Source organism: Podarcis melisellensis (assembly GCF_964234715.1).
Source record: "Podarcis melisellensis genome assembly, chromosome: 12".
NCBI lineage: Eukaryota > Metazoa > Chordata > Lepidosauria > Squamata > Lacertidae > Podarcis > Podarcis melisellensis.
In genome coordinates this window covers 22,535,125-22,560,045 of record NC_138544.1, presented here as the reverse complement: position 1 = coordinate 22,560,045, position 24,921 = coordinate 22,535,125, and the positions used below count along the sequence as shown (strand labels likewise).

The window sequence follows — 24,921 nt, the reverse complement described above, 5'->3', positions numbered from 1 at the left end:
AGACACCTCCGCTGACTGCTTCCATCAAGACAAAGGAATACTGCTAAGATACATGCTTAGAGGGGAAGTGCAAGCCAAAGAGGGAAGGAACTCTCATGTTTCTTCTGGTCCCGCCAGCTTTGGTTCACTCTTTTACTATACATCATACCAGATGGCAGTTAGTCTCCTACCAGATCCTCAGCAGCTATTTCATCACAGGTGCCATGCTTCCAATAAAATGGAGGAGTGTATACATACTAAGTACTATCTGTAATTAGGTTTTCTAGTCAACAGGTGGGGGAAAATTGCCCCCATCCCATTCTTTACAGTTCTGTGGAGTGGTATTTGTGAATGTTCTCTTTTAATAAATTCCTATCCTTCACTCTTGTGTCTACTGTTAAATATAACAAGAGGATCATGGTGAGGAGAAGTATACTTGAATCTCTATTTATACCTGAGTTCAAGTCCCCAGCTGCTTATGGAAGTCAATAGGTTGTCAGAGGTAGGCTGCTTGAAGTGTAAATGGTGCTCATGGAAAACCAATATATGAGCTCCTTGATGGGCAGGATAAAAATGGTATTTTAAAAATATAGATATTAAGAAAAAATTGTCTGCTAGCTGTAATTGTACATATACTAACGTCACCCCAAGTGTTGGTTTCAAATCCCTATTGTAGAACTCTATTTTAACATGAATTCTGCCCAACTAAAAAGTGTTTTTAGATATTTTTTAAATGTTTTTAGGCCTGAGGTTACAAAAAAGTGTACTTTGCAAGTGGTAAGCCACAGAACAAACCTTAGGTACAAATCATGGTTTTTCTAAAGTGAGATAAACCCTAAGCCCATGTGCTGATGTATTGCTAAGCCAAACCATGGCTTTGCTCACAGCAGGAGGACCAAAGTGCCCAGAATCTTCTCACCAGGAGCCCATGTATTTTCAGTAAGTTGTGGCATGGCTTTGAGTTATTTGTGAACTGGATCAATATGTACTTGCAGGTCAAAAGTGTAAACTTCATAAAGCAGCTTTTTAACTTTGGGATAAATCAACAATTAGAAGATATGCTGCATTATTTAGATTGTTAGTTGGGAAAGCCTGCCAAAAAGTTGCAGAAGCATGATAAATTATATGATCTCTGTGTAAGATATATTGAAGACTCTACCTTTGGAAGCTGTATCTATTCTATTTTATAGAACTTATTTTTTGGGGGAAATTTAATAGTGCCAAGGCCAATGACCAATATAAATCTATCCATCAACAAAACAAGTAGCAAAGTCTGATATCACTCCTTTTTTCCCTAAAAGCAGGAGGCAGCCATAGAGAAGAAACACAAAATCTGAAAAACAATTTAGAATTCTGAATGTTTAAGCAACTTTGCTTTTAAAATAGAGTGAGTTAAAAAGAAGAAGAATTTGTTTTACTTTTACAGTCATAAGTGACAACCATTTTGTGTGGGAGTTCCATTCCTGGCCCTCATGCGCCCCACATTATTTTGGCCCACCCCGCCTTCTTCCAGGTCCAAAAGGATCTGCACATCAGCAATTGAGCATCAATTGGATGTGTCTAAAATGGCCGCTGCCTGAACTCTGATTCAACATGGAAATTAAGGATCTGAGCTATGGGGATGTATCTAACACTCAGAGCAGAATAACTGAATTAATGGACATGACAAACAGCCCATGAATTTCAATTAAGACTACTATGAGTATAACTTAATTGGATACACTCCTATGGTTTCAGCAAAGTCACAAAATAATCCCCTTCCACATAATACTGTCAAATGTTGGGAAAAGACTCTGCTTCATATAAATACTAGCTTTCTAAATGAAGGGAATCTTTTACATCATTAGATTTACAAATGCACTACTTCAGATGTAGGCTCTTAATTGAAGATTTAAAAAAAAGCATTGTAGGCTAAGAAGATATTCTTTCCGAAAGTCCTAAATCAAAATTCCTACAGTGTACCTGAATAGCATGATACTATATGAAACAAAATGGTAATAATAATAATAATAATAATAATAATTTAAAAGAATAGCTGAGAGGAAGGCTGATACATAAAGTAAAGGTAAGACAACGCATCTCATATAGTGATTAAATAAAGGAAATTTCCTTTTTCTAAACAACAGCACCACTTAGTGGAAGTATGATGTATGATATACACTGGAAATGACAACACCACAAATGAAACAGGCGTGGGTCTGGCTTTCCAATAAAAATGTGACAGGCAAACATACCATGGGTTGCTGTAGCAACTATCCCTTGGAGGGCAGTGAGATTCTGGACAGGAACCGACACTTGAGCATCACTGCCTGTAACTACATCTCCTAGTAAATAAAGTTAAAAAAAACTTTACCGTAACAGAAATAGAAGTCTTTCATTTTTTGTCTAACTAAGAATGGGAAACGACCCCTTTCTATTACAAATACAATGTTTGACATCTGATCTACTTTCCCTGAGATATATGCCTAACTGTCATCTGATTTTTCCATTTCACTTCCCTTTAATGCCAACATTCCCTACATTTACAAATCTACTACTCCACAGAGTATGCATTTATTTGAACAATTTGTAAAATCTTAAAAATAAGAACACACACTTTTTTTGAACCCTGTAAAACTTGGTAAATAAAGACCACCACAGATTCTTGGTGTACAAAGATTTAGGATAATGATTATGTCTAATTTCACATTACACCTCTTAAATATATGGCAAACATGAGATCTAAAAGGATTCTTGAAGTCAGTTCTTGATAAGAAAATGGGAATAATTAACTTATTATTAAGAAGTATTAAAGCAAAGTTCTTTATCTTAAGAATGTTAACAGTTATAAGAAGTGTATTCTATTAATTTTCAAATATAACAAGAGATATGTTTTGAAAAGAAGACTGTCTTCCTCAGTCCCTGGATGCCTTTGTTTAATATTACAAACCAACTGGAGTCTTTTCATTAGCTATAGCTTTTACGATCAATTTACAGCATTTCCACAGGAGGCACTCAACACACAAAGTTTCCAGTAAGAAAAGGTATAAATTATTGGTAATTAATAGTGCAACCCATACACGTCTACTCAGAAGTAAGTCCCACTGAACTCATTGAGGCTCAGTCTCAGGCAAGTGGGTATAAAGTTGCCACCTAAATTATTTATTAGTAATAATCCCCTAAACATTCATCAGAATTATATATGATTAGGGTTTAATATGGCAGTCAGATCAACCAAGCATTTTTGTTCCTACTACAGCATGAATTGCCCAAGAGGTAATGCCAGTATAAAGGAAAAGGTAAAGGGATCCCTGAACGTTAGGTCCAGTCACAGACGACTCTGGGGTTGCGGCGCTCATCTCGCTTTAGTGGCTGAGGGAGCAGGCATACAGCTTCTGGATCATGTGGCCAGCATGACCGAGCCACTTCTGGCGAACCAGAGCAGCGCACGGAAATGCTGTTCACCTTCCCGCCAGAGCGGTACCTATTTATCTACTTGCACTTTGATGTACTTTCGAACTGGTAGGTTGGCAAGAGCAGGGACAGAGCAATGGGGGCTCACCCCGTTGTGGGGATTTGAACCACCGACCTTCTGATCGGCAAGCCCTGGGCTCTGTGTTTTAGACCACAGCGCCGCCCACGTCCCTTAATGCCAGTATAATGAACCACTAACACTAGAACAAGAAGAAAACAGTCTAACCACTTTTAGATTTTAATAAGTATTCTGAATATTTGCTTTTGACGATAATGAGACATGCATAGTTTTTAGTCTGACATTTAGAGCACCATTACTGATTAACAGAAGCGGACCAATAAAGAAACAATGTGCACTTGGGGCTGGTAGTCTGTGCTGGAAAGGTGATGAAGATACGGAATCTAACATTGCACTTTTCCCCTTCAGTTTTTTGTTTAGTTTTGTAGATTCTCTCTCACATGCAGACCTATGTAACAGGAGCAAGGCAAACAGTCAACCTCCTGCATGCTGAAATAAATACACCCTCATAAATATCTGCAAGATTTGTGGCTTGTTCTGTGGTTGTTATGTAATCATATTGCTTCCCTATGTAACAAACAGAAGGTAAATCAAATCCTAAACACTGTTATGAGTTTGATGGTGCCAGACTCCTATAATCCCTGGATTAAGCAAAAGTCAGAATTTCATCTGGCTTTGGGGGGTTAAAATGGGTGCAAGAGGACTCTAATCCCTGGCTCTAGTAAGTGTTAAGAGCTACGGTAATTAAGTCAGGCTAGCTTCTTCTTGAGGTGACTGTTTGAATCCAAGGATGCAACTCTGGGAGAAGCAAGACCCTCTTGGGGTGCTGAAGCTGTTAACCCCTACATTGCAGGCGCAGGTTGTAAATACAGTGGTACCTCGGGTTAAGTACTTAATTCGTTCCGGAGGTCCGTTCTTAACCTGAAACTGTTCTTAACCTGAAGCACCACTTTAGCTAATAGGTCCTCCCGCTGCACTGCCAGAGAACGATTTCTGTTCTCATCCTGAAGCAAAGTTCTGAACCTGAAGCACTATTTCTGGGTTAGCAGAGTCTGTAACCTGAAGCGTATGTAACCTGAAGCATATGTAACCTGAGGTACCACTGTATGTGTAAATAAACCAAATATCGTAAGTACACCACAGTCTTCGCTGCACCTCATTTCCAAAAGGAACACAAACCCTGTGTAAGTACCTGGAACCTCTGGAATCCTGCACTACTTGGAGATTGGGGTGGTGTGAAACAATATCAATTTGGTAATTGACTAAATTTACAAGAGTGCCTAGCATGCCATGTCATGAACCAGGCCTATGATGGTCATGATTACTATGGTATGGCCAACTTCCACAATACAAAAAAACAAAACAAAACCCTACTTTGGGGCATGCAGGCTAAAAAAATCCAGTTACAAGAAGTTATGTTTTTTGATGTTCCATTTCCTTCTATGAAATCGTGTTCGCTAGTTACAACCATACATGTTTGCTTTTTTTCTTTGTTAATTCTGCTTGTCTGTCCTCCTTTCATGGAATTCCAGCATTTGAAGTGCTAAAACCTTTGTTGTTAGGCTGATGTTCCCCACTTTGTTGGGGGAGTGGGGTGGGGGGTGCCAGCCTTGATTGGTTTTTAACAAGCCTTGCCTATTGCTCTTATGCACACTGTTGGTTGGCTATTCTTTCTCTCATCCTGACAGCTTTTCCCTAAAGGATGGGGCACCAGAGATTCAAAACCGATTTGCAGATTGTATTTTCAGTTGCAGTTTTCTTACTGTTGAGCAAATTTGCTTGTTTCTGTTCCATTAACTTAGAACTAATGGAGGCAAGTGGCAAACCTTGAATGTCCTGCTATGGTTTTGGAAAATGGACTTGTAACTCTTAGAAGTTTCTAACTGTGCAAGCATAAACTTTAGGTGTTTGGGGGTTTTTTGTTTACCTACTCAGGACAATGAAATTCTGCTTTTTCAGGTGATCTTGAAATACCTCCTTTCCGGTATGTGTGAATGCCATGCGAATTGAGATGTCCCAAGCATCTCACAAAATTGTAATGGTGATGCCTGATGACTAGACGGTTTCGTGATCCTTTGAATTTTTATAGGTATAGGCTAAAGATCTACCTAAATAAATAAGTATTGATTAGCACTTCTCTTTACATAGTGAACAGCCAGTTTGGGGATTACTATTAAGTTAACAGCAATACTTCAGAGGAGTTTAGCAAACTTGATAGTGGTCTTTCAAATCCATATGTGGGTGGCCTGTCCTCAGAACACTTTTAACAAACTTTAATGGTAGCCTGGTAATCTGGGATTGCTTTTACATGCTCAGTGGCTCTTTAAACTAATAAAAGGAAGACCAAGCATGATTTTATACAACAACAATGAAGCCTAACCCATATAGAAATATTAGTCATAGTTTTAAGACATCATCATGAATGGAAGGCATTTACAGTGAATGCAAAAATTTTTTTTGCTTAAAAGCAGAAATTTGTTGTTGCTTTTAAATAGTATGAATGTTTATTAGCAGCAGCAGTTAATACCAGTAAAAACAACAATGGATGCATGGCACTTTGGTAGCACAGATTTATGTTTGGTCACAACATGTTTCAATATCTTATTCAAAACTGGGGAGGGAGTGTTACAGTCAAACCTCGGCTCCCAAACGCCTCTGTTACCGTATGTTTTGGCTCCCAAAAAGTGTAAGTGTTCCGGTTTTTGAATGTTTTTCGGAAGCTGAACATCTGACGTGGCTTCCGCTTGAGTGCAGGAAGCTCCTGCAGCCAATCGGAGGCTGTGCCTTGGTTGTCAAACATTTTGGAAGCTGAATGGGCTTCCGGAACAGATTAAGTTCGACAACCGAGGTTTGACTGTACAAGGATGTTTATAAATAACAACAACTTCTCAATCACTTCTGCTATACTAAATACAGAACTACAAGTTAAGAATAAAAATACCAGAAACCAACAAACTTCAAGTTCACTAAAAGGAGTATATTTTACAGACATTTGTCAAATCTTATGTAGTAGATCATAAAGCAAACTGATATGTCAGGAGAAGCAATAAGAGTGTTTCAGGCATCTTAGGGTTAGGTAAAAGTAAAGGGACCCCTGACCATTAGGTCCAGTCGTGACCAACTCTGGGGTTGCAGCGCTCATCTCGCTTTACTGGCTGAGGCAGCCAGCGTACAGCTTCTGGGTCATGTGGCCAGCATAGGGTTAGGTAGTCTGTCCTAATTGCAAGACAGCCTTTACATGGAGTGGTGGCTTCTTCATAGTCATGACCTCCCCGAGAAAGCACAAGAGGAAGTGTGAGGAAACACTGTGACCAAGGCTCTGGCAGAGCATTTAGTGTGCGTAAGTGTGGTGTGGTGAGATACACATCTGATCATCTGCTTGAGCTACTTCTTTAGAATGAGAATTTTAGGAGTAACGTGACCTTTATCGTTATTTGACTATGCTAATGCATGCTTTTCTCTTATTGCCACTAATAGAAAAGAGAACGTTTATAAATCATGAATGAAGCTTAGACTCAAAATGACATAATAGTCATGCTCCTTTATCTGAAGCCACAAAATACAGCAACATTTCTTCAGAGCTAAATCAGAATAAGTGATTCAACAACTTGTTGAATTTAGTAGTTTCCCCACGAGTGTTATAAATAATCAAAATATACCAATATATATTCAAAGTATCTTCAAAACAGGCCAAAATTTGATAATTTTTTTTTTACAAAGTTGTAATAGTGTTTATTAGTAAAAGGGCAAACACATGAATGAATATACTTAAAATACCCCTTTGCAAACTACCATATGAGATTCTATATTGCAAAGCACTGAAGAATGGTGTGGTGATGACTGATTGAACTTTCTCACTATAACAGAAGTAGATTTGGGCAGGGCAGGGAAACACATAGGAAAGGGTACAGAATCAGGTCAAGGAAGGCACTAGGAGATAGGGGCTAGAGAAGGTAGCAGTCAGAAGCAGCAAGCAAAGGGGTTAGGGCAAAGAGGGCTGGCAGATGCAATAACATGGAAAAAAGGTGAAACAAGATGGAGAACTGGGAGAGTGGCAGGGTAACTGCAGAAAGGGTTTTAGTGGTTTTAGTTTAGAAGAGAGATAAACATGATCAGGAGCTGAGAAGCTGTGGAAGGCTGAAGGTTACATGTAGACTTGATAAAACTGCCCAAATATTGGGCTAAAAGCCTCTAAGCTTTGCTCATTATAGGATTCCGCCTCAAAACCAAGTAATGTCATATATTTACCTTTGCTTAGTTGAACTGGTACACTTTCAGATTTCATAATTCTCTGTTGCTGTTGCTGCTGCTGCTGTTGTTGCTGCTGCAGTTGTTGTTGAGGGAGCTCCACTGAGCTCCTAATGGGCACTGCAACAGAAGAAAAGCTGCCACTGCTACCTACAACTAGCCCAGTGGCACCACCTGATGTCATGGCTGGGGAAATCAGCTTTCGGCCAAAATTCAGTAAGCTACTAGAAACTTTATTGATGTTCAGCGGAGCAACCTTGGCACTGACACTGTAAAACAAGAGGAAACACAGCATTGCTACAATAGTGTTGTATGTGGCATTGTCAAAAACTTTCTCACCCCCCCCCATAGGACTCTATAAGGACATGCACTATTTTTCAGAGTTCTGTTTTAATGAAAGAAGAGCTATTAGTCTATAAGGAATGAACCTTATTGGCAAATTCAGGGACTCAGGAAATAGTTTCCTCCTTGTCTGAACCACCTGAAAACCACACTGAATTTTCTCCCACAGAAGCGACTGTTTAGCATTTATTCAAACGGGGGGGGGGGGGGGGGAAGAGTTCTCTCACAAATATTGTTCAGATGGAAGCAACATATTTCCTTCACTTGTGACTATAATGGTGACCTCAGTGTCAAGTGTAGGTGGCAGCTTTTGTCTTCCAGACCAACGAAGCCTAAAAGGCCGTGCCATAGACATGAATCTGATAGTCCATTCATTCCAAAATCACAAGCTGAGTCCGTGAGGTGAGGTGAGAAATCCCCTCCCACATACAGACATGAACACCAAGGCTCAACCTTTGTCACTGCTGAGAAGGAAATGCAGAGTTTCCTTTCCACTCCTTAGAGGTTATGATTTTAATTTACACTCCACTTTCCTTTTACTGAAGCACACAAAACAGCTTACAAAGAAACCGAGATACTGTGAGGCTAAATAGGTAAGGCACCACATAAAATCCCAGAAAAGACAAAGCAATTTAAAACAGGAGCAGCATACATTAACATCAGAATCCAATGGAAGTCTACTTAGGCAAAACTTCACTGCACACCTAAAAGCAGACATATGCCCCTTTCTTTCCCACCTCTGCTTAAGAGGTAATGGAATAGCTCAGGCACTGCTGCTGTTGAGAGGAAGATGCTGAGATGGAGAGACTTGGGTCCTTTTACTGGACTAGCTGTGCACCAGCTGTGATCCTGTACAGTGTTCTTAGGAACTCTCCTTTCCCAAACAATAATTCTGATGTTCCATCTGCTTGTTTATTCCCCCCTTGCTATGTCCTTGATATAGCAGCAACTTTCCGAAGCAGCAGTTTAAGCAAACAAGGATTGGGACAGGAAGTTATAGATAGAAGAGATTTGACAAATTAAGTGTGCGCTCTCTCTCTCTCTGCTACCTTTGAATGTTTCGATATATGGATGTAAGAGATGGTTTTAGCCACCAAACATGGATCCATATCTATGGCTTAACCATCAAGATACACAAAATTTACACAATGATCACCAGAAAAATGGGGATTGATTATGTTACACAGTCATTAAGAAATACATTTAAAAGCAAGGTATTACTTTAAAAACATGAATGTCAAGAAGTTGTGAATCCAGACTCTGGAGAAGATGATTTTCTTTCAGCACAATAAGCATCATTGACCTTGGATATCAATGGATATTTTTAAAACAAGCTGTGTTTTGCTCAGATGAAAATGCTTTGTTTAAGAAAGCTGATTCAAATATGTTCCCATTATGTAGCCACTGGGAAACTTGCTATAAATACAACACAATTGTGTGGTTTTTAATTCTGCATTTTTAATATATGTTTTTTTGCAAAGCATATACATTAATTAAAATTTGAATCACAATGGTGAAATCTACTATATATTTTGGAAAGTGGTTTGTCTGTCTGTCTGTCCATTTGTTTTTCCTCAATACATTTGGATGTCTGTCGAGATAACATTGCCAAACTTGGCAAGAGGATTCCCAAGGTAGGGGGGTTGCTCTTCACTGACGTTTAGATGCCAGCCACAATATTGGATCAAGATGGCAAACCGAAACATCACTTTGGTGTGACTTTGCCCATTTTTTTGCATAGTTTGGGCCACCTCTTAATATATCATCACTAAACTCGGAATGAGGGCTGTGGTGGCAGACTGTTTTAAATCAAAACTGTGTGACTTCGCCCAGTTTTTGACATAGTTTCAGCCACCTTTTAAGATATTGCCAACAAATTCAGCACATGGGTAGAGATGAGGGGCCTAAGTTTATGTTCAGGAGCCAAGTGGTACAGTGGTACCTCAGGTTACATACGCTTCAGGTTACAGACTCTGCTAACCCAGAAATAGTGCTTCAGGTTAAGAACTTTGCTTCAGGATGAGAACAGAAATTGTGCTCTGGTAGTGCAGCAGCAGCAGGAGGCCCCATTGGCTAAAGTGGTGCTTCAGGTTAAGAACAGTTTCAGGTTAAGAACGGACCTCCGGAATGAATTAAGTACTTAACCTGAGGTACCACTGTATTTTTAATCAAGATGGAGGGGCTAAAATGTGACCTGTGGCATGACGTTGCCCTTTTTTTTGGCATATGTTTGGCCATCTCTTGAGATACCATTACCAAACTCAGCACAAGGGTTCCAGATATGAAGGCCACAGACTTCGTTTCCATTGCTATGCTGGATGCCATTTGGAAGCAAGATGGAGGTCCAAAATGTGACTTGGGCATGACTTCACCCATTTTTTGATACAAGTTTGGGTGCCTCTCAAGATACTGTGGCCAAACTCAGCACAAGAGTTTCTGAGTTGGGGTTGGGAGTCTTTGCCACTGTTTGGATGCCAGGCCTAATTGTGAATCAAGATGGTGGACTGAAACATGACTTTGGTATGATTTCACCCAATTTTTGGTATAATGGGTCCAAACTCAAAAATTAAACTATCAATTTAAAACCACAGTATTTTGGAGTTTCTAAAAAAAACCCTAGAGAGCACTTAGTGCAGGATTCCTCAACCTTGGCCCTCCAGATGTTTTGAAAATACAATTTCCATCATACTAGACCACTGGTCCTGCTAGCTAGGGATCATGGGAGTTGTAGGCCAAAAACAACTGGAGGGCCGAAGTTGAGGAAGCCTGACTCAGTGCTTCTAGCTAGCATGTAATGCTATGCTTGTTCCTCCCTCTCTTCAATTTCTGCTTTTATAATCTTTCCCCATAGCAAGGCCATCCACATGTGCTCCCCACCCGAACCCTAAACTCGCTTTCCTAACTGACACTTAACTGTTAGCATTTTACACCCAGTGTCCTTTACCTCACCTTGAGAATAATCCATTTTGCTTCATTCAGGCATGCTGCTATGTTGAACTTGCACATACTTGATTCAAAGAATTCAATCTAGAAATGCTGTAGCTATCTATAACACTGGAAAAATGGTATCCTCTTGTGTATTGTGGGACAAATTTTGCCCTAGGTCTTAACTGAAAGGCTTAATTAATTAATGCAACAATTAAATTAACAAACTGCAGCTCTTATTTGAAAAAGTACAATTATTTAATGCCTGAGCCAAGTCTGTGTATCCCACTCTTATATACAGATATCCTTATCTAAAGAGGTGGCATGCCAAGATGCCCTTTAACCATGTGGCTGCCGACAACTATCATTGTCAATCAGATTGTCCCTGAGAAAAAGTTTTGCCACCACTTGGTAAACTTTGGTTCCTGAATAAATCTTATTTTTATTTAATGCTCTTAATAGAAGGTGTGCCAACTGTCATGAGTAATTACAGTGGTACCTCAGGTTAAGTACTTAATTCCTTCCGGAGGTCCGTTCTTAACCTGAAACTGTTCTTAACCTGAGGTACCACTTTAGCTAATGGGGCCTCCCACTGCTGCCGTGCCACCGGAGCACAATTTCTGTTCTCATCCTGAAGCAAAGTTCTTAACCTGAAGCACTATTTCTGGGTTAGCAGAGTCTGTAACCTGAAGCGTATGTAACCTGAAGCGTAAGTAACCCGAGGTACCACTGTACTGAGACCAGGAGCCTGCCAGGTCTGAGAAGATCTTGGACAAAGCATCCTCTGGGGCGCTTTTTGTTTTCTCCCTTCACACAATGCCACATTCGCGCCCCCCCCGCTGTGGCTCTACTGCTTTGTCTGCAGTTTTCTTCCTTCTGCTATTTTTCTGCTAACCCTAACCCTTAACCCTAAACCCTACTACCCTGATTGATCTCCTCACCAAGCAGCAGTGGGAGTCAGGAAGTGGTCCTTTTTTCTTTTTTTAACATTTGGGGGAATGGGTGGGATTTTAATATGGGTCTCCCTGCTGCTAGTCCATTTAGCAAACCACGACACCATGCTGGATCTATGGTGTGAAGTCGAGCAAGGATCTACCTATTTAACGGTCAGGGAAAGGTCTCTGAAATATAAGCTAGGGCTGCCATCACCTTTACCTATTTTGACATTTGCTAAAAAGATCAACACATTCTTCTTAGACTAGATAAAAGACTCTGGATGAGCAGGAGTTGCCCACTTTATGTTGTCAGGGTCAGTGAGTGCTCCCTGTGAACACAGCTTCATATATATGAAATCTCCGAGTTTAATGGCATTATACCACCAAACATTTATTTACTTAATATATTAGGCACCTGCTGTGAGCAACACTACAAATGACAATTGCCCTCAATTGCTTCACATAATCACATAAAACAGGACATTGGGTTACATGGACCGTTGGTCTGATCCAGGCTGGGGTTTTCTTAGTTTTTCTCATTTGTAAAAACCAAGTTCAGCAATCAGTTTTACCTGTTACCTAATTTAAAAACAGAAACAAATCATGGTTGCAACCCTATGCAATTCTACTCAAAAGCAGGCCTCTGATGCACATGGAACTTAGTCCCAAATGAATATAGGATTATTAGCCTGTATAAGTTTTTTCTAAAGACATTTTACTTGGGCAAAATACGATAAAGGCTTACCGAGTTTTATTCATCAAGTCTGCTCCACGTGCTTTGTAGTAATCCAAATTTTGTTGAAACTGGTAAGTCACAGGTCTTGGATTTCTCTAAAAATATAGAATGATCATACTGCATAAGTAAAAGCATGGATAGCAAATTGTCATTATACTGTAACATAATACTATTCATATCATTTGTCCCAGCTAAAAGTATTAGGGAAAATTACGGCTATGTTTCAGGTTACTATTCTTTTTCTGACAAAATCTAGCATAGCCACTAGATGGTGCATACAACCTTCTCTCCCACTATTACAAACAAATACAGGATAGAATGTTAGCCCACAATGGGAGGCTACATATTTTGTACAGAATATTGAAATAGCTGTCTTATTTTTCCTTCAAAGGTGGCAAATGAAAAATTAATATTTTTAATTTAAATTAAACTTTGCTTTAAGTAAATTATTCTGGATTAATAATCTATTTCTATAAAAGAACACACATTATTTGATAGTACCTTTAAGGAACATATGCAGATAACACCACGAACAAACAAAACTATGGTGAGATATATATATCTTTTAAAAAACCTAATCATAATTGAAGAAGTTTCTATGATTTGGTTCTGTGCTTCAAGATCAATTTTCTCTTAAACGTAGAGAAGACTGGTTTTAAACTGCTTTTAGAAATAAAATTTCCATTAATGGGAGACTTGGTATGGTAGCATGCTATAACCTCTATATCAGGGATGAGGAAACTGTGGCCTACAGATGGTCTTGTACTACAGCTCTTTCCCATCACCTAGTTTTAAGCCTCAAGGGATTTCTGCTGGGATATTTTTCATTCAGGTTGCTAAAATTCTATATTCATTGCTGTCTAGAGACACTACAATGTCTATTCTATCTTGAAGCCTTCCAAGCTAGAAATCAATAAAAAGCAACACTATTTTGAGCTCATGAACTGTAATAGGAATTAGCAGGAAAGTTTTCATACCTGTAGCTGTAAGTTTTCTGAAGCTATATCTACATTTTTATGCACATCAATGACAATTCAATAACTTCAGGGGAAGAAACATCTCCCCCTCCCATCTTTTTTTACTTTGATTGTACATTTACAAAGCTTTCTATTTTACTGTCAAACCAGAGATAAAACAACATTTTTGGTATATTTCTGTTCCAGAAATTAACAGGATTTAGAAACTGCACTACAAAATAAAACTCATGTTTCTTGAGTGCTAGGTGTTTATAAACTTCAGGTTCTGCTTATTCATTTTTGAGTATGTGTGTAAAACAGCTGCAGCTATTAGAAAGGAATTGAAGTTGAGCACTGCTCTAAGCCAGGCATAGGCAACCTTCGGCCCTCCAGATGTTTTGGCCTACAACTCCCATGATCCTTAGCTAATAGGATCAGTGGTCAGGGATGATGGGAATTGTAGTCCAAAACATCTGGAGGGCCAAAGTTGCCTATGCCTGCTCTAAGAACTACTATTCCCAAGTATGCCGTTAGATGGTGGCAAGGGCAAGGAGCTGGAAGGCAGAACTATGTGTGGCATGAGTCCTTCTCTATGTCCCCTAAGTTAGCCTGCTGCCTTAAGCTATGGTGGAACAGGCTGCCGCATCATCAGTGTTGAAGTAAAACTAAACCGTTAGTCTGGTCTTCTGAACATGGAATGGGTACGTGTGTGTGGCCACTTTGTCCAAATCAGGCAGCAAGGTGTCTTGGGCTGTCCCTTGAGTTTACAAGCCAAGCTTGTAAACACGCCTTCATTTTTGTGAGCAGGACTTGTAAACAGGGACATTTGTGAGGGTGCCATGTTTGTCTTCTTGTCTGAGAATGTGCAAAACCACACCTGCGGCAAGTGCAAGCTGGTTGCCTTGCTGGAAGAGAAGGTACAGAATCTTGACGCCTGTCTATCCACACTTTGAGCTACTGGGCAAGATGAGGAATTTCTTGAAAGAGCTGAGCGGACTGTTCTGCAACAATGATGCAGGGGGGGAGGGAAAAATGCCCCTAGGGAGGAGATTGCCCATTGCAGGAGATGAGCCACTGGAGGGACGTGACACACAAGCACTGTCAGGAGTCATGCTGGCGCTGCAAAGTTGATTCTACCTCAGGGGTCAGCAAACATTTTCAGCAGGGGGCCAGTCCACTGTCCTTCAGACCTTGTGGGGGGCCCGATTATATTTTGAAAGAAAAAATGAATGAATTCCTATGCTCCACAAATAACCCAAAGATGCATTTTAAATAAAAGCCCACATTCTACTCATGTAAAAACACGCTGATCCCCGGACCATCCGCGGGCCGGATTTAGAAGGCAATTGGGCCGGATCCGGTCCCCGGGCCATATTTTGCCTACCCATGTTCTACGCTCTCACAGAATCAGAATTCAAAATGACCTTAACAGATTGGAGAACTGGGCACAGGCACACGCTAACAAACTGAATTTCAATAGGAACAAATGTCAGGTTCTGGACTTAGGCATGAAAATCCAGTTGCACAAATATAAGATGGGGGACACCTGACTTGTCAGCAGCACATGTGAAAATGATCTAGGGGTCTTAGTAGATCACAACAGTGTGATGCAGCAGCAGCAAAAAGAAAAGAAAAGAAAAAGAAATCTAATGCCATTCTAGGTTGCATCAACAGAAGTATAGTGTCCCGATCAAGAGAAGTAAGAATGTGTGTGGAGGATAGTGACCAAGATGATCAAAGGAGTGGAAATCAAGGCCTAAGAGAAACAGTTGAGGGAGTGCCTCATTAGGGTCACTTAGCTTCAAACCATGGGTCAGGATCGCGAGAATTCTGCGCACCTCTATGCACGTAAGAATATTTTGCTGATTTGCTTCTGATTACTCCCACTTGTTCTTTGCTAGTTGCCACTACAGAGGTTTTAGTGGTCTTTTGTGCGTGGGACCCCTCCCCCCAAGAAACATTCTGGTACCACATGGAAGACTGGCACAATTCTTTAGTTCCAAATCCTTCTTCCCTGAAAATCTATCCCAAATCTATTGGTTTAGAATAATCCAAAGCAATTTAAACTTTTAGCACTTCTTTATGATAATACCATATATTGTTTCTGGGTATCAATGCTAAACAGCCTTATTTCAAGACCCCTTCAGCTACACCACCGTTACTGATAGGAGGTTCGTTAAAGTTTTTTTGGCAGACATACTTGGGACAACTACTGTAAGTACTCAAACAAAATATAGCTGGCAACTTCTTTGTACATCATCTAAAATGGTAATGTTCTATATAGCAGTTTAGCTTCATAATAAGTCATGGTGATAAGGTTAGCGCAACCACATACACCCAAAGATGAAAATTACTTTGCTTATGTTGCTGTATTAGAATTTTATTTGCTATAGGGTAAAACAGATTTGCAAAATTCACAGTTAACTTAAAACAATAGTTTAAAACCTTTTATTCCTAGGCTTGACTGCCTTCAGGAAGAAAAGAACATCTGGTTATTTAAGGAACACAATATGTTCACATTTTCTATGACTTTTGTTTCTAATTGAGTTTTTAATTTTTCTTTATTTGAACAACTCTAGTTAGAACTGTTTTTTAATCGCTTTATATTTTTGTGATTGCCATCCCTATGTATCTATTTTCCATCTGAAAGCGTCTGCTTTGAAAATTAACGGCACTTCTCATTGGTGGTGGTGCAGAAAAAAATAGGAAACTGCCGGATAGTAAAAATACAGCAAACACCTACTCTAGGTGCTTTGGGCAAAATAATTGGTTTTGCACTCAGCATACTGTCCTTTTCACATCAGGGTAATACTTTGCTTCTGAAAAACAGTGGAGTGCGTACGTTTGAACATTTCTATTAAGAAAATGAAAATTTGGAGACTGCTCTCCATAGCAGTTTTATATTAAAGACATGGAAGTTAGCATTGTTTTAAGAAACCTCAACACGGTCCTTCTAGTATATAAACTAACCACTTCTGAAATGTTGCAATGAAAAGAAAGGGTTTATCACAGCACATTTTATAAGAATGGCTGCCAATTATCTACTGAGCTTAATTTAAGCTGCTGATACTGGTGTATGAAGCCCTACACAGCTTAAGAGCAAGGTATCTAAAAGATCGTCACATCACCTATACACCAAATTGATCACTGTGCTCTGCAGGAGAGGTGATCCTGCAGATCTTGTTGGAAGGTCTGTTCTGCACAATGTAATAATCAGGCCTTTAGCACAGCAGCACCGGCTTCCCATTACAAGTGCCATCTTTTAGGTGCTTGCTGAAGATTATCCTCTTTCAATACGTCTTTTAAGTGGAGATTCCAGTTGCTACCTGTATTCGAACTGAACTTTATTAGGTTTTAAAATTGTTTTATATGCAATTTTTGAAAACATTGCTTTTATGTATGCACATGTTTTTAATTTTGTTTATATATATATATAATTATTTAAATATGCTTTTATTGTAGAATCGCTTCAAGATGCCTCATTGGAAGCAATTCATAAATGAAATAAATACTAATAATATCAAAAAGAAAGACAGACTGTAAAAGGGAGAATTCTGAATGATTATTAGATTGTCAGGAAATAAATTTAAAACAATCAAATCAGGCATTTTACATCTATTGTACCTAAATAGCTCAAAAACTGCATGCAAGCAAATATTTACATAATTATACTTTGCATAAAGTTGACAGTGCTAGAGGCTTTATTCAGAATCTGATTTTTTTTTATTTTTGCAGAATTTGAGATCCCTTTTCCATTCTAGGGCTCAAAGTTTGTTCATATCGCTTATACTCATGAATACCTCAAGATCAACCAATCAGAGCCAGGTGCAAAAGAAACACTGTTAGAGAAAATGATGCCTCTGAACTCATTCTAAGCTACAGTATTTTTTTTCAGTATCAGAACTGAGCTAAGCTTGCAGTCCTTTCACAAAAAAGTCAATTTCTGGTTATCCCAAGCTTTCTTCGTGTCAGTAGCCTGAAAAGGCATTTTGTTGCTGCTTTTGTTAACAACAATTGGACGCCAAAAAAACTCTGGTCCATCTACTGCAAATCACCCAAAGATTGAACAGTAACCCTCCTCTCCACAATTTGAATGAGGAAAGAAGGGAAATTTACAGGTAATCCCAAAGTGAGCAAATTATTTCTGTGAAATGGAAGAAGTCATGCAAATGTACATCATTTATTATTGTTGCACATTTGTTTTGGAAAGAAGAAAGGAAGATGATAGTCACTTGCAGGAGAAGCAGGTGTGTAAAGGCAGAAAACAAGGTATAGCAGGCATTTGTGCTTAGTAAAACGTCTGTACAAACTTCTAATTTCCATGTTGAAGTGAGAAAAATATTATGTTGCATTGCTGGGCTGCTTGGATCCTGGGTTGCACTGTAGGCTCCTTTCTGGTGGAATGAAGATGTTTTCTTAGAGACTGCTCTGTGCCAAAGTCCGTAAAGATACTACAAGGAGTATGTGGAAGCTGGGATATTTAGTTATTTGCATCCCTATGAGAAGATGTCTGAGACTATACTAGGACTGCAATTCTATGCACACCTACCTTAGAGTAAGTCCCACTAAACACACTGCATATTCATAGGCACAGGATTGCAGCATAAAACTATCCCCCCCCCCCCGGAAGTATAGTTTTGGCTCAGTTGTAATCACTACAGTAATGTCAAAATTCACTGAATATTTCCCAAATATCTATTGGTTTTTGATGAAACAATATCTATTTTTCACAAAGAAAATGAAGCCAGCATCCACTACAACTGGAGGATGGTCTGATGGTACAGAGCTGATCTCTTGACCTCCCAAGCAGCTGAGTCACTGCTGCTTAACAGGAGGAAGAGGGTTAAAGGGATGCTGACATAGTGAAATGCAGAGCCAATCTAGTGCTCTTCCTGGTGTGCTTGCACCATGCTGACCTTCCCAGCACCTTTCCCTTCTCCTTCCTGGTAGGCAGTAGTAAGTCATCTACTGGGAAGTCATATGAGCTCCATCATGCTGTCCATTAATGCCCACTACCCTGTACAAGTACTGTTTTAAGAACTGGTCTCTCTTGTTCTTGCTTCAATTACAGGTGCCAATCCATGAAAATGTCTGCAACACCTGCATTTAACACTGAGTGAATAGTAAAAAATCTATTTCTGAGACCAACTGTGTGGAACTTATCAGACAAGACTTTTCCCCCCTTGACCTTCGTCATAGGGCCCATACAAGGAAAATAGTTTAATAAACACCTATTCCCCAGAATGTAGAGGCATAAAACCAATGAACAATTATTATTTTTTTGCTGTAAAGAGTGGCATCCTGTTTTTAAAGTTTATCATTTTAAACATTTTTCTGCTTTAGTGCCTATGTGTGCAGAATGTTCAGATTTTTAAAAGACCAAAATGCTTTCAAGTATCATGGAGATGATGGATTTTACTTTTCATCAGAAAGGAAATTTTATGCACAATAAAGAGTAGCAGTGTATGAAGCGGTTCTATGCAAAACCAGAATTAAAAATGACGTTTTTAAAAAATCTGCATGTTTAATGTAACAATTCTTGTAGAAAATAATCAGTAACCAAGAACAGTGAATAAAATTCTGATTCTGTTTTTATTAATATAAATTCCCTGAATTACTTTTATATGCTTTTATGCTACTTTTGTGTTGAATTTCTGTTTTAAAAATATTTTAACAGCTTTTACATTGTATACGGCTTAGAGATCCTTAAAATATTAAGCAGTTTATAAATGCTTTAAATAAATGAATGAATATCAATCAATGCTAATAAATGGATGATCCATGTAGTGATCAATGTGGACCTCTGGCTGGCCAACTCAGATCCACCTGCAGGCGGAAAGAGGCTCTGAAGCCAGTTCATACAGGGGCACAGAATCAAGACTAGCTCAAAATGAATTTTTAGGAGAAAAGCACTTTCGGTGTTTAGGTGCTCATGGTGTTTTAGGACTGGTGCTGATGTGACTCTATATGTGCTTGTTTTTGAGAACCTAAGACCTCGCCAGACTGAATTTTGCACATATCCAGATACATATCCAAATACCATAATTTGATGCTTTTGAATTATGGTGCTGGAGGAGACTCTTGGGAGTCCCATGGACTGCAAGAAGATCAAACCTATCCATTCTGAAGGAAATCAGCCCTGAGTGCTCACTGGAAGGACAGATCCTGAAGCTGAGACTCCAATACTTTGGCCACCTTATGAGAAGAGAAGACTCCCTGGAAAAGACCCTGATGTGGGGAAAGTTAGAGGGCACAAGGAGAAGGGGACGACAGAGGACGAGATGGTTGGACAGTGTTCTCGAAGCTACTAGCATGAGTTTGACCAAACTGCGGGAGGCAGTGGAAGACAGGAGTGCCTGGCGTGCTCTGGTCCATGGGGTCACGAAGTGTCGGACACGACTAAACAACTAAACAACAACAACAACAACTGTGTGAGCTCTTGCGAAGTGAGATGACCTGTTCTGGACAGGGTCACTCTCCTCCGGAGTGATCAAGTTGGAAGTATTCCTTGATCCTGGCTTGCCATTTGAAACTCACATGCCTTCAGCTGCTAGGAGCACCCATGGCTAGCTCCAATCAGTTTGCCAGCAACAGCCCTTCCTGGACAGATGTATCTTTGCCGCAGTGACCCATCCTCTCATAACCTCCAGACTAGACTGCTGTAACTGGGGCTGCCCTCAAGGATGGTTCAGAAGCTGCAACTGTTGAAGAATGCAGCACCCAGAATGATGGCGAGAACGTCTGCCTGGGCACATAATTACACCAGTCCTTAAGGGTCTGCACTTGTTCCCTGTGTGCTGGCAGCTCCACAATGCCCTGTAAAGTATGTACATGAGAGGGCCTTTTCTGTGGTGGCTCCCAGGTTGTGGAATGCCCTTCCCTCTCATGTGCACCTGGCACAATCATTGGATAAGTTTTGTTTTACATTTGCCTTTGGGGGTAGAGAACGATCTCAGAGTTATCACTCCCTCTGCAGCAGTGTTGCTTGTTTTGCTTGCTGTTTGATATGGGCTAATTTAGTGCTGTTATGAAGCACCTACTCTTTGCTTTAAGCTGTATGAAACCCACCATGAGACTGCAAGATGAAGAGTGGGCCATAATAGCATATAAAGACACTAACTAACTAACTACTGCTGGGGGGCAAGCCCTTGAATGTTAGCCCACAAGCAGTCAGAGATGGTAAAAGATTGCAAGACTCCACAATCCTTGGCTGCTTTTGACAGCTTTGTTCATTCAGGAACACCACAACAAGGCTTCTCCTGGCTGTTGGAGGCAAATATTCAGAACTGCAGGTAATGGAATACTTGAATATCACATCTCAGGCCAAAAAGGCTTCCAACCAGGAGATATTCCAGAATGACCTTCTGAGAAAGTGAATTTGAGACTTTGCATTGCCTCCTCCTTCTTTGAGAAAACCCACCAAGGTTTGTATCTGGGCCCAGGTCTCACCACCTTTACTGTGATCTTCTTCTTCTTCTTCTTCTTCTTATTATTATTATTATTATTATTATTATTATTATTATTAATTGAATTTATATACTGTCCTATACCCGGAGATCTCAGGGCAGTTCACATAAAAAGATCACAGTATATAAAATAAAAATAAAAACAATAACCCAATAGTACCTTCCCCAAAAGAGCCACATTTTAAAAGGGTATGGGGTGTTGATCAGGTCAACCAAAGGCCTGGTTGAAAAGGAATGTTTTTGCCTGGCACTTAGAGGTGTATAATGAAGGTGCCAGGCGAACTTCTCTGCGGAGAGCATTCCACAGACAAGGAGCCACTGCAGAGAAGGCCTGTTCTTGTGTTGCCACCCTCTGGACCTCTTTATTAACACTAGAACACAACACCTACAATGAAAATACTAAAACCAGTTTGAGACCTTAAAAAAGCTGGGTTGGATCCAAAGGGTTCCCCTCTGATATATCCTTGTCAAATGTAATGCAAGAGAGGATATGCTTGGTAGCATGCGAAAGCATTGCCACTTGAGATTACATTTCAACTGGAGATACAGTGTGAGGCATATGACTTCAAATTTAAAAAGAAAAAAGGGTGGGATTTGCTCCTCTGTTTTCTGGGCATTCATTCTGAATGGCCCTTAGTGAGCAACTCAGAGCTATCACGTTGCCATCCAAAGCTAGAAGCTGACAACAAGGGCCTAGGCCAAAACAATGCAAGTTCTCTATGAGTCTGAGCCCAGATACTTCTTTTTGAAATGACAATTTCCCCTCATTGTTAACTCTTCCCTCTCCTCATGCATTAAACAAGGACTGTAACGATGTTTTAAAAGCAGTTGGGATGTGCCTCAACTGCGAAGATTTCCAAGTGACTTACCTTTGGATCTCTGAGAAAAAGAGCTCTCATGATCAACGAGTGGACATCTCCAATTGGAGGATAATGCATCAGAAGTCCCAAGCAGGTCTGATAATTACTTGATATCACTAAAAGTAATAGGAAATATGATAAGATTTTTCCCCCTCAGTTTGACATAAAAGGAATCATTCTAAGCACAATTTGTAAGGTTCTGGAAAAGATTATCATCACCAAATAGTATACAACTCCTCTCTCCCTTTAGTTAAACATAGCCTCAAATGGTTGAGGGCTGATTTACAACTTTTGCTTTCTTTCCTAAACATGTTAACCCTAAAATTAGCTTAAGGGTAAAAGACCCCTGACAGTTAAGTCCAGTTGCGAACGACTCTGGGGTTGCGGCGCTCATCTTGCTTTACTGGCCGAGGGAGCCAACATTTGTCCACAGACAGTTTTCCGGGTTATGTGGCCAGCATGACTAAGCCGCTTCTAGCGAAACCAGAGCAGCGCACGGAAACGCCGTTTACCATCCCGCCGGAGCAGTACTTATTTATCTACTTGCACTTTGATGTGCTTTCAAACTGTTAGGTTGGAAGGAGCTGGGACAGAGCAACGGGAGCTCACCCCATTGCAGGGATTCGAACTGCCGACCTTCCAATCGGCAAGCCCTAGGCTCGGTGGTTTAGAGCACAGTGCCACCCATGTCCCTTCTAAATTAGCTTAGAGAACCACTTATTGGCCCCTCTTAAAAGCTTGCTACATATTTTAATAGGATGTATTAAATTTCCATTATCTAACCTCCGTCTAGTTAGCACACAACTGTCCCTTTCTGGGTATGTGATGAACTTAATTATGGGTGAAATTAAATAAATCTTTTCTGCCAAGACTATGTAAACTACTTCATTTCTTTAGCACCATCTAAATCTTGGCAATCCATCTACTGGAGCTGTCAAAGGAGTGCCAATTATTTTTGAATTGTTCGCCTAAATTGCTAATAATAATAAAAGATATATTTTAGATAGTGCAACTCTACAGTTTTGAGAACTTCAGTTTTAGAAATAATATCATTTTTATTAATTAAAAGCCTTTGTGAAAAATGTTCTTGCAACACAAGGCAAAAATCATTGATAAAAAAAGAAATCCAAAATATATTGACTGCTTTATGGCCTTAGAGACTTACTAAACAGCTTCCCTGCACCCGCTTCCATGTGAGTCAATCTCATATCCTTTGGTACCTTCCCATCTTTCCCTGAAGAGGTTTATGAGGAAAAGATTCAGGACTGGGCAAAATGAATAATTATAATCTGTGTAGGGAGCCACTTTATCATCTTCATTTCCGTTGCTGATCCGACAGCTTGTAATTTTATACATCTGCTTTCATTTGTAAAGCACTCACTTATCCTACTCATTTTTTATCTGTTCTGCCTGTTTCTTTTTCTTTCCTTTTGTTTTTCTTGTTCATGTTCAGATACCTGCTTTTCTCTCTTCTCTTTGAAGTTAGCATAATGAATGCAATACAATGGGCTCAGTCAAGAGTTCTTTCTGCCGAGTATAATAGATGGGACCACGCATTATATAGAACCAATCAAATCAAATGTAACACAGTATAAGGCAGTTGTGATAAGGATTCTTTATACTTTCTTAAAATAAATAAGATTGCTGGGAGTAGTTCGTCCTAAATGGATTTTGTAAGACAACATCTGATGTATTTTCTTCAAACATACCTTTTAACACTCTAACTGAAGCCAGATTTTAGACTTTTTTATTTGTTTCTTTTTTGGGAAAAAAGACAAAGTGAGTTTTGATTCAATAATGAGCATTAAAATATTGATCGTAGGTATTTGCTATTATAAATTATAGGTAAATGCAACAAACAGAAGAAATGAAACTTCTTTATTATGTGACCAAAACCAACCTATTATCTTAAACAGGGGGTGGCAAATGGGAGGTGAAAACTTTTTGGGGTCTTTTTTGTGATAGCTACTTTCCTTACATGTGTAAGACAAAAACAGACACTGCTTTATATAATACTTTGTTCTAGTTCTATTTCATCTTCAAGGTTGAAAAAAAAGAAACCCTTATGAATTCAAAGCTGATACATTTGGAAACCAGAATCATTTCTCATTTATATCAGTTCTTTGAAAGATATAGGCAAATACCTGAAAATATAGCTTTTTTTCAGGGGGGGGGATATTTCTACTACAAAGTTCTTTTTAGAGAAAAAAAAAGACATCTAGCTCATAAGTGAGCAATTATATGTCTAGAAGGCTTAAAACATCCTAAGAATAGTAGTATTGGTGCGGGGCAAAATTAAAAATACAAACTTCTAACTCTAGATTAACTAATCTGGGAAGACTATGGTTTTAGAAACATGGCATATAGACATCATTTGCAATCTCCACTACCTATATAATTTTAATTTTTTTAAAAAATATTCAGATTAAGAGAATAATTAAATCACTTATAACTTACGTGCCAAAAGCATTAACAGTTTAAATTAAGGCACCCTTGGCTAACGGCTAACTCCTGCATCACAGCACACACTCTACAACAGAAGTAGCCAATGTGGGGCCCTCCAGATACTGTGGTCCATGACTCTCATAATCCTTGACCACTGGCCATGCTAGCTAGGGATAATGGGAGTTGTAGCCCACAGCAACTGGAAGGCTCCACCATGGCTAGTCCCATTTTACAGTTTCACCCATAGGAAAGGTAAAGCTAAAGGGACCCCTGACCATTAGGTCCAGTCGCAGACGACTTGGGGGTTGCGGTGCTCATCTCGCTTTATTGGCCGAGGGAGCCGGCATACAGCTTCCAGATCATGTGGCCATCATGACTAAGCTGCTTCTGCTGAACCAGAGCAGTGCACGGAAACGCCATTTACCTTCCTGCCGGAGCGGTACCTATTTATCTACTTGCACTTTGACGTGTTTTCGAACTGCTAGGTTGGCAGGAGCAGGGATCGAGCAATGGGAGCTCACCCCATCGCGGGGATTCGAACCGCCAACCTTCCGATC

At 39.7% G+C, this 24,921-nt stretch overlaps 1 protein-coding gene across 9 annotated transcripts in view; it reads right to left on the bottom strand.

The window, feature by feature from the left end:
• The window catches only part of TBC1D5 (TBC1 domain family member 5), a 264,700-nt gene that overhangs the window by 32,869 nt on the left and 206,910 nt on the right, over positions 1 to 24,921 (bottom strand). For 7 of the 9 annotated variants that reach the window (XM_081883202.1, XM_081883203.1, XM_081883200.1 and 4 more), the window contains 4 exons: positions 21,929 to 22,035; positions 12,647 to 12,732; positions 7,700 to 7,968; positions 2,214 to 2,303 (listed from right to left, as the gene is read on the bottom strand). In XM_081883202.1, coding sequence (XP_081739328.1) covers positions 2,214 to 2,303; positions 7,700 to 7,968; positions 12,647 to 12,732; positions 21,929 to 22,035 — 552 coding nt within the window. The remainder of the gene's footprint in view (positions 1 to 2,213; positions 2,304 to 7,699; positions 7,969 to 12,646; positions 12,733 to 21,928; positions 22,036 to 24,921) is intronic. The other 2 variants (XM_081883206.1, XM_081883207.1) reach the window with 1 other exon arrangement.